Source organism: Solanum stenotomum, chromosome 6, assembly GCF_019186545.1.
Source record: "Solanum stenotomum isolate F172 chromosome 6, ASM1918654v1, whole genome shotgun sequence".
Lineage (NCBI taxonomy): Eukaryota > Viridiplantae > Streptophyta > Magnoliopsida > Solanales > Solanaceae > Solanum > Solanum stenotomum.
The window spans coordinates 17562689-17573491 of record NC_064287.1 but is presented as its reverse complement, the minus strand read 5'-3'; the positions used below and the strand labels follow the sequence as shown (position 1 = coordinate 17573491).

Below are 10803 nucleotides of genomic sequence, written 5' to 3'. Positions count from 1 at the left end.
AAAAATCAAAATAGGAATGTCATCACTTTGGTTAATACAAACATTTAGCCCATATACCAATTTCAAAACATCAAGTAGACTTCTCAATCATTATGCAAGACATCCAAATAAACAACAAACCTCTAACATCCTATCCTCAAGGAAGGACTTTGAACTCGTCAAATTTAAGCTTGCTCACCTACTCTTATCAAAGAAAGCTAATGAAATCATCTATCTATCATGAAACAAGTGCCCTCACAAAAAGAACTTGTCCACACACTCAATTCAAAAGATTGAATATAAATTAAGGACTTCGTATCAAGAACAACTCTCACACTCACAAATAAAATTCACACGAATGCACAAAGAACCATAGGCTTGCCTATTATGTACATCTCCACTAATTAAGTATGCTTGAGTATAATCAAATATGACTTTAACGGGTTGTAATGTAGGCTAGCGGACGTGTAGAAAAACTATATAATGGTGACTTACACTTCCTTAAACACTTTGTAATTTTAGACTTCATCACCCATTATTTTCTTCTTTTTCTTTTCAACCCTCTCTTCAACAATTATTTCACAAGTAATTCTCATCATCTCAAGAATGCTTCGATCTTTTTTTTTCTTTTTTTTAGTTTTCCTTTATAATAGCCACCCTCAACTTACGTATTTTACATGCGTTAAGGTGCACGATGTCCTTGGAAGGACCAGCCTAACACATAGTTTTACAACTTTTCTTAGGGAAACGTGAGATGTGTGGATCTCAATCATGGGTCGTCTTATCTTTTACCTCTTCTTGTTCCATTAGCTACAAACCAAGCATTTTCACCCTTTTATACTTCTACCATTGGTCTCATTTTTCTTCTTACATAATGCATTAAGGATTTCTTTTAGGCTCAAATAGAATTATGGTATCAATAAAAAGGGATTCAGCTCGATCATGTGGTTTACAAGAAAATTATAAGCTAAAAGGCTCAAAAGGGTTAACTAGTGATATAATATCTAAAAAGGCTAAAATTTACAAGACAAATCAAAGAAATCCTATTATCATCTCCTAAACAAAGCAACACTTTTTATTTCACTTCAATAACATGCAGGACAAGTTCTAGACTAAGATGCAAAACATGGAATAAGCAGATTCTCACAACACATGACACAAGTATCAATCAAGATGGATCAATTCCACTTCTAAGAGAGACATAATCATAACAAACTACAAAATAAAATAAGTTATATACATAGTCACAACCATGAACCTAGATGTCAAAGAGTTTGCAATTTCACTATCAATCAAGCATTCACAAGAAAGTACTATTCAAAAATTAGGCCTAAATAGCAAGTATCACACTACTCAAAGGAGTCTTTTCTTTTCTCTAAAAAATAAATAAAAGAAAACTTATTCCTAAAAAAAAATAAAAGACACTCGGTTCAAAGGGACTATCCTCAGGAAAAGCACCGAAACAAAAGCCAAGGAACCCATTCTTAAAAAAAAGACTCAATAAAACAGTAAAAACTAGGAATTCATTCCTCCACTCCACACTTAAAAATATGGTATGTCCCCAAAGCATAAAATAAAATTTAAAACAAGGGTTAGGAAAACAACCTGAGACCTTTAGGTCTAGCTAGTAGCATGTTCTCTTTATTTTCATCAAGGGGCGTCACCCCACACTTAAGCTCAAACATGCTCCTTTGCTTCAATTTTTTTTTGGGTACTCAGACTTCCCTAATCTGCAAAAAAAAGAGTCCAAAAGAAAAAAAAGCGACACTAATAAAATAAAAATAAAATAAAATAAGAAGTTACACTACTAATTGAATTGCCTCCCAATAAGTGCTTAATTTAATGTCGCGGCACGACACAAACACCTTAGTTACTCGGTTCCATCTCCTTGACCCTCTCCAATTGGATTATTGGGTACCCCCGATTAACAATTTCCCTAAAAGTTTTTCTCAATTCAAGATCGTAGGGGTTCAATCATTCGCCTCGACTCTGTGTACTTGGCTTACACTAGAGTTGCAGCCTGTAGAAAACAAAAACTAAACGAAAACGTAAAATCAGGAAATACTTGACTAAAGTTCAATAATGTAATTAAGCTTAATCTAAAAGAAAAATTCTCCGGCAGCGGCGCCAAAATTTGATACGCTCAAATTACACATCCCTAAAAAAGTAAAAACTATCATTGTCAAATAAAGAACCCAACTTGTAGGTTGGGGTCGATCCCATGAGGAATATGGTTTAGACATAAACTTAACTCACTCTTATATCCGTTTAGCCAAGTTATTTCCGAGACAAGTATTTAAATCGAAATTCGAAAATCAAGTTACCAAAGTTTGCAAGTTAATTCTCAAAAATATAGTAAGAACTAAAAATAAACAATAGTGTCTAACCCCATAAGAAGAAGAAAAGAACCTAAAAAGTATCTCCTATCAATGATTTTCTGCCCCCAAAATAATTATTTGTATGAACTATTTATAGATATAGAAAATCATAAATAAAATAACTAAGTCCAAATTAAATTAGGAATCAAAAACCAAAAGGAATTGGATTCCTTTTTTTTTCCGTGTGAGCTGTCCGTGAACAGTACTGCTGCCTCAAATAATTTATGCCTATCTTCAGATTCTTACACGTGGCAGCAAAATTGCAATTGTAATTGCAATTTAACTTATTTATTATTTTATAACTTCTAATCCATTAAACTGCTTGCTTAATTTTCTTCTTTAATCTTCCATCTTTAATTTGTTTTAGCTCCAAACTTCTTCATTTTTCCACCAATTTAATCCTACAAATAAAATGCACAATTTAGCACAATCCATACTAAAAAGGATAATTAAAATATTAAATATGAGGCAAATATTGATTAAATATATATAATTTTAGCCTCACATCAAGCAATCACTGAGCCTAAATGATCATACTTTTACACTCAGCCCCGTTGCAAGTCTTGAAAAGATCTTTTTGATCTTGATCAAGCTGAAACGAATGTTGATTGAAAAATAAGGACAAACCTATGGGTGAAGTCATGCATGTGTTCATCTTTGTGAGTGTGAGAGTTGTATGTGATTTCGGAACTACAAATTGTTGAAGAATTGTGTGTGAATATGGAATCATCTTTGTTTAGAGGGCATTTGAGTACCTTTGTTAAGCTTGAACTTGCATTTGAAGCAAGTATTGTGAACTTGAGAATCTTTGATAATGGTGAGTCACACCTTGAATCTTTGAGTGCACGATTGATCCTTGTATGAGTAAGTTGAGTCTTGTTGTGTACATTCATGATTGAGTCTTTTGTAGCACTATTTGATATATCCTTTTTGAGTTGTTGAACTTAAGTTTTACTTGAGGACAAGAAAAATTTTAAGTTGGGGGTGTTGATGAGTATGAAATTTGGACTCATATTGGGCTTTGTTTATATAGATTTAGTGTCCTCAAATGCTTATTTTGTGCCAGTAACTGATGTTAAATCCTTAATTTTCAGGAATATGGATTGAGGAATAAAGCAAGGACACCAACAGGCAAAAAGCATTTGGTGTGTCGCTGAGTGGCTTATCAGACCGCCTAAAGTTTCAGTGTGCCAAGTCCTGAAGGAAAGAACCAAGTTGGCGATGGAAACGAGCAGTCAGCGGTTCGTCGAGTGATTCTGCGAAGCCAAGATAGCCCGCCTAAAGTTACAGACCTTGAGGATGCTGAGTACCAATGCAAAAGGGTGATGAAACATACCAAAGGGTGGCTCGCCGAGTGGTTCGGCGAGCCTGACTTACTTCGCCGATTGTCTCTTCCCAACACATTTTTTGGATAAATACATTTTTGAACATTTAGTTTAGTAACAATAACTCTTTAGAACAATTTATTATTAAGTTTTGAGGACCTGAAGGGAGTTTTCTCTAGTTTTCCTTAGCTTTGAGGGATTGAAGAAATTCACTTTTGAGAAATTGAAAGTGGGTCTTTGAAGTTCATCAAATTGGAGCATTGTAAAGACAAAATTACTTTTACCCAGTCGATGGATAATCAATTTGGTAACAATTTTTACCTTTTTATAATGTGTAGATAAAACTCCAATTCCTGGGGTGTGATTATGTGATTATGGGCTCATTTAGTTTATGGGTATTGCTAATTGTTAGTTTAAATGCTATTTAGAAGTAAGTTTAATCAGAAATTGTGGTTTAATTTAAGAATTGTAGTTGCAAATGCAGTTCTATATTTGTGTTCTTGGCTTGCTCGAGAGAGAGATTTTAGAATTAAGGTTTTTGATTGATGGTTTGTGGGTATTGGGTTGACCTGGGTTCAGCTCGAGAGAGTGAATCCTAAACCCAATCCCACACATTCAGCACGAGAGAGTGAATAGATTAAGGTGTGGGCTACTCTTATTTTGCATGCTTGTTGATGTTCGAGAGAAATCACATGATTCGGGGTAACTTGTTCGAGAGAAAATTTACCTCCACTATAGCCTAGCCTACTCACAAATATCTAGCTATTTTCTAATATTTGCAATTATCCATATGTCTATATTAGCCTATAATCAATCACATCCCAAGAACCCGTCTCATTATTGTTAATTCGTATTGTTGTGACTGTTGTTTGTAGTTGATAATCAAAACCAAAATCCCCATTTGACATTCGTGTCACTCCTTAATTTGGATGATGTCTTTATTCGATAACTTTTATTCCTATGGCTGATTTGACCATGTTCATACTTTCCAATGGAATCTAAAACACGTACCGCTCCCTGTGGGATTCGACCCCAACTCATTTAGTTGGATTTTATACTGATTAACGATCGTTACGCTTAGAATTGGATGAAGTGTCTTTGAAATGTTATTAATCATGGACTATTTTTTTTCCTTTGAGGGAACTAGTTGATGAAGGCTAGTTGATGACTAAGTAATGTGCATGAGCATCTATGTTCGAGTTGCTAAAAGTTGATTGAGTCTATGTTTTAGGTCATGTGGTTTCAATGTTTGCCTAGGTTGAATTTGAAGTGAAAAAGGCCGTGTGAGTGTGTAACCAAATTACAAATGCTATTCATGATTGAGTCTAGGTCTAGGGTAAATGTGAGGAATTATTCGAGTACAAACAAAGCTCTAAGTGTGGGGTGTCTTAAGCATATTTATATTCCTAAAAGCCAAAGGAAACCTGTACTTTAGATAAGTTTAAGGACAAATTCTCATGGTGTTAATAGTAATTGACTTGTGTTTATGCATTTCAAGTAACCAATCTGATCAGTGTTTGTAGGTTGGAAGACACGAGCAAAAGGCACACAAGTGAATAGATATGAAGTGGACGTAAAATAGACGCACCAGAGACGAGTCACAAAGGAGCTCAAGAATGATCTAAGGGAAAGGCTCAACTTCGTATCCTCTCCATGTCGCGGAGGGTATAATTATTATTTCGCTCCGGATGATTTCTGGAATAGAAAAGTTTGTATCCTTTCCGCGTCACGGAGAGGAAGATGCTGAGAAAAGACGCAGGTCCGTATTGACTTCGTGTCGCGGACTTGCAAGCCAACTTTTTGCCAATTTTTCCAACTATAAATAGACTTGAGTTTTATTATTTCAGTTAATCTTTTTTTTTATTTTTTGGTGAAGATGGCTTGGACGACTAACTATTCCGCATTTTAGGGTTCATCCCTAATCTTTTCATCTATTGATTTCTCTTATGATTATCAAATATTCAATTATTGAGAATCAAACTACGAGTAGCTAATCCGTTTTATTCTAGGGCTATGACTATGAATGATTGTGTAATATCTAATATGCGGAGTGAAATTGGTTGTTACTATGAATTGCTCCTTTGTTCTTATATTCACTATGTTAATGCCTGAGTACTATTATGATATATTCATTGTTTGACTTGAACTCGGGAGAGGAATAAAAATATAGAACGTGGAACACAAGGGACATGATCTTCTCTAATTAGTACATGAACTAGGTTTGATTTGTATCTAGGTTAGAGATATACCTAGCGACCTTGCTTGGTTACAAAACAAAATGAAAACCTAATGCTCCTTAGTTGGTTCAGTGGTCTATCCACGCTCAACGATGTAGTTAGATTGCCAACTGTGGTAAAGGATTAGACGTCAGGAGACCATAATCAGACATTTAACCTTGTAAGCCAGAGATTCGACAACCAATAGAAGCCGGTAGAAGATGGTACTATGCATGAATTCTCAGTTAAGTTACAACCCTGAAATTGCTTAAGTCATTGTTTAAACTCCGCTTGAAATTGAATCGTAGTTAGATAGTCTAGTTGTTCTTATGAAGTTGTTAATTTTGAAATAATCATCAAATTCTCTTGACGCGCTTGCCTTAAATTGTAGTCATTTGCGAAATTAAATATTAACTGATCATAAGTTTGTGGGTTTGACATCCGGCTCTTAAAAAGAGCTACTTTATTACTTGCACAATCATGTACACTTGCGTGTGCGTATGGACATGTGGAGGACCAAGTAGTCTAGCTTTAACAGACACATTTAAATCAACAGGTAAACATTCAATCAATCAATAATCTTCCTAATATCAGTTAGTAATTAGGAGTTACAGTGTGACAAAGGTACTATCAAATTAGGTAGGTACGTGCATTCTGCAAAAAAAGGTTACCAAAAAGGGACAGGGTAATTTGCAAGACATGTCATCTATTCTTATACTTCATCTAAGTTTCCTTTTTTACCTTTCCCCTCAATATTGTTTTTTCCAAGTTATATAAACCCAAGACATATATCCTATTTGAAATATATCTATTCTTATTTCTTTTAGTTCCAACAAGAAAAGAAAAGAAAAATGAATGGTAAAGGCATGTATTTCCCTCTTTTGATTGCCATTGTGGCTATTTTTGTATCAACATCGTTTATGTTACTTGAGCATTTAAGTTTTAAAGTTGATCGAAGTCATCATCACCATGATGACAAAAGAAAAAACCAAACGATATGTGATAATTTCTCGCCCAATTTTCCAAGTATAGATCCTAACACAAGTTCAATTATTTGTGTTGATCATAATGGTTGTTGCAATTTCACGACCGTGCAAGCTGCTGTTGATTCTGTTGCGAATTTTAGCGCGATAAGGAGCTTGATTTGGATCAACAGTGGCATATATTTGTAAGTAGTGTGTAATAAATATGTTAATTAGTGTAAGATAGAGTAGTTTATATTATGATGAGTGTAAAATTGTTGTTTATGCATGAAGTGAAAAGGTGATTGTTCCAAAAAGCAAGCCTAATATCACATTTCAAGGACAGGGGTACACTTCAACAGCTATAATATATAATGACAATGCCAATTCATCACATGGAACATTTAACAGTGGCTCTGTCCAAGTTTTCTCCACCAACTTCATAGCTAAGAATTTAAGTTTCATGGTATATCTCCCTTTCTATTAAAACATCAAGGTGCATTAATAATAATACTAATAAATATGTAATATATAATGATGGATATACACAGAATGTGGCTCTGATGGCAGTGCCGGGGGCGGTAGGAGCACAAGCAGTGGCAATAAGAATAGGAGGAGACCAAGCAGCGTTCTGGGGTTGTGGATTTTTCGGATCTCAGGATACCCTCCATGATGATAGAGGTCGACATTACTTCAAAGAATGTTACATACAAGGTTCTATCGACTTTGTGTTTGGCAATGGAAAATCATTTTATGAGAACTGTGAATTGACATCAATTGCGAGTCCAGGATCAAGATCGATAAATGGAGCAGTAACAGCACATGGCAGGGCTTCAAAAGATGAAGATAGCGGTTTTGCATTCGTGAACTGCAGTATTGGAGGAACTGGTCGGATTTGGTTAGGTCGAGCATGGAGGTCTTTCTCAACCGTAGTCTTTTCCAATACTTTCATGACTGATATTATTTCTCCTGACGGATGGAACGACTTAAATGACCCTTCAAGAGATCAGTTAAGTTCATTTTACAAAATATGCTCATCATTTAAAAGTTTGACTCATCTATACCATTTTTCATTTGACAAAATATTCATGAAATGATTACAGGACGATTTTCTATGGGGAGTACAAATGTTCAGGAGCAGGGTCAAACATGTCACAAAGAGCATCATACGTTCAAAAGCTTAATGACACCCAAGCTCTTCCTTTCCTCAACTTATCTTTCATTGATGCTCATTTATGGCTACAATCATTTTCAAATTAAAATTATATTATTTCTTCCTATTTTTAATTACATTATTTGTAAACTAAAATATATTTTTCATTACGCGAATAAGTGAGATTGATGTTGTATGTATGGTAGATTGATTATCTATCAATATTCTTCAATTAGCACAAAATGAATATTCTATTATATCTGCTGTTTACTGACCATTGAGCTAAGGTTCTTTTACTTAAGTATAGGAATGGAACTCTAGGCATTCCTCCATTTTTAATTCAATACTAAAAACACATGACCTAAATATCAACAATTTAAAATTAAGACAAGTGATCATGATACCTATCTAACCTCCGTAATAGTAAGCCAACCCAATAATATATAATATAAAATAAAATAACTACGTGAAAGAAGTATTAACATCAAATTTCAATACCAAGTCTCATATTATAACTCCAAAGAAGATATACAAAACCATAACTGTCATGTCCCACAAACCAAGGTTATGATGACACACACCCATCTCAAACTCAATAGGTAAGGCGAAAGGAAGATATTGTGGAAAAGGAGATAAAACTACCATACGAGACTTCCAGAAGGAAGTCGGCCTCAAATCAAACTATTAGGTACACGATGAAATATTCCCAAAATCTGATATCATAAATAATAAAGAGCATCTGCTACATCACTGAAATATGAAATACATCCCAAGTCTTTGAAATAAAAGTAAAGAGTGTAAATGATAGATGGAGTCTAATGATGATCCAGAAAGCAGGATCTCACCACAACTCCGACGACGACTCGATCCACTGAATCTGATTAACCGCCATAGAAACACTCGAATTAGAATCTACACCAAAAAGGATAACAGACGTAGGAGTGAGTATGATCCACATGTACTCAGTCGGCCACGTAGGCTTGGCCAACTGAGTACAAAGTAGATAATCAATACTTATAAAACAAACTCTGAAATGCTTCCACCTACATACAGAAAAGTTTCACATCGACATCGATGCCACATTTTAATATTTTAACAACACGAGTAAAGTAAACAAGTAATTCTACACACAAATTCTCGGACCAGAAAGCTAATTACACCGATAAAAATTATTGGTCAATGCAATGCAATACAATACAATGCATATGATGATGAGATGGTAATGTATGGTACAAGATTGTCATACAATCTATCGTATACACCTCATCGAGCCTTATCTTCCAAAACAAGGATCCATGAGGGACTTGCAGTTCATATACCAAATAACTCATAATCTAAATATCTCATCCACTAGCCACCTAACTTGTGGTCAAGTATGTTGCAAGGTTTTTTACTTTCATTCTAAAAATGATGTTTCCACATTTTCTCAAATTTTCATGAACAACAACAATAGTGTGTGTGTATGTGTGTTGATAAATCATGATATTCGTCCTTGCTTGGAAAGATAGTCCAAGAAATTATTTACAAGATGTAATTATCATTTTGCAAGAAGCATTTATCACTTGAAAGAAGTATCATTCAAAAGAAGTTTAACTCGTTTTGAAAAGTGGTAAAAATCATCTTGAGCCCTTAACTTGGGCATTTCAAGTAAAACATGCTAAAATCGTTATCTCAATCCCCTAACTCGGGCATCTCATGTAAAACATGCTCTCAAAACAATAATATCATTAAAATGCTCTCGAAGCAATAAATATCATCAAGGTACTCTCAAAGCAATAAACATTATCAAGGTGCATGCTCTTAAAGCAATAAATTTCATCAAAGTTCCCTTGAAACAATAATATCATATACGAGACATCCTCATGGGCAAACAACACAAATAAGCTCCCTTACTTGAAACAATGTGACCAAGAAAAGCTACGGACCTTAGCCAAACCGCTCACATTTGCTAAACTTTGCAAAGAGTTGTTGATCCTTGAGAATTTACAACACAATCCTCAAATGATCAATATGATCATCCTCACTTCTCGAATAGATCAATATATCATCAATGAACACAATAACAAACATGTCAAGGTATTGTCGAAACACCATATTCATCAAATCCATAAAAGCGGCTGGAGCATTCGTCAAATCAAAAGACATCACCAAAAACTTAAAGTGACCATATCGGATTCTCAAAGCCGTTTTCGGAATACCTTTTTCCTTTACCCTTAGTTGGTGATAACCCGACCAAAGGTCAATCTTAGAGAAGTAACTCGCTCCTTGAAGTTGGTCAAACATATCATCTATCCTTGGAGATGATACTTATTCTTAATGGTAACCTTATTCAATTGATGATAGTCTATACACATACGAAGAGAACTGTCCTTCTTTCTAACAAACAAGACTGGAGCAACCCATGGAGAGATACTCAGTCAGATGAAACCCTTATCCAACAAATCTTTCAATTGTTCTTTTAACTCCTTTAGTTCTAGCGGAGCCATTCGATAAAGAGGAATAAAAATAGACTGCGTATCTGGGAGAATGTCAATATCGAAGTCTATTTCCCTTGCGGGAGGACTACCGGGTAGATCATTTGGGAATACTTTCAGAAACTCATTAACAACGGGGACCGACCCAAGAGTAGGGCTTTCGGAATCCACATCCCTTACCCTAACTAGATGGTATATGCTACCCTTAGAAATAATCTTTCTAGCTTTAAGAAAATAGACAAACTGACCCTTAGGCATAAAATTTCCTCCTTTCCGACTCTTAGATAGGCTCATTCGAGAACTGAAACTTGACTAC

The 10803-nt window shown here is 34.9% G+C and overlaps 1 protein-coding gene across 1 annotated transcript; it reads left to right on the top strand.

Moving 5' to 3' along the window:
- The first annotated feature begins 6749 nt into the window (after nucleotides 1-6749).
- On the top strand, nucleotides 6750-8173 carry LOC125868268 (probable pectinesterase 8). The gene is made up of 4 exons (XM_049548895.1): nucleotides 6750-7066; nucleotides 7155-7326; nucleotides 7412-7869; nucleotides 7964-8173. The coding sequence occupies exons 1-4, from the start codon at nucleotides 6750-6752 to the stop codon at nucleotides 8118-8120; spliced, it is 1104 nt and encodes a 367-aa protein (XP_049404852.1). The 3' UTR covers nucleotides 8121-8173.
- The last annotated feature ends 2630 nt before the right edge of the window (nucleotides 8174-10803 follow it).

Excerpts from the sequence above, each read along its gene's own strand:
- LOC125868268 (XM_049548895.1), top strand. The coding sequence starts at position 6,750 with ATGAATGGTAAAGGCATGTATTTCCCTCTTTTGATTGCCATTGTGGCT. Across the intron at positions 7,067-7,154 it reads ATCAACAGTGGCATATATTT|TGAAAAGGTGATTGTTCCAA; the intron begins GTAAGTAGTGTG and ends TTATGCATGAAG. Across the intron at positions 7,870-7,963 it reads AATGACCCTTCAAGAGATCA|GACGATTTTCTATGGGGAGT; the intron begins GTTAAGTTCATT and ends AAATGATTACAG.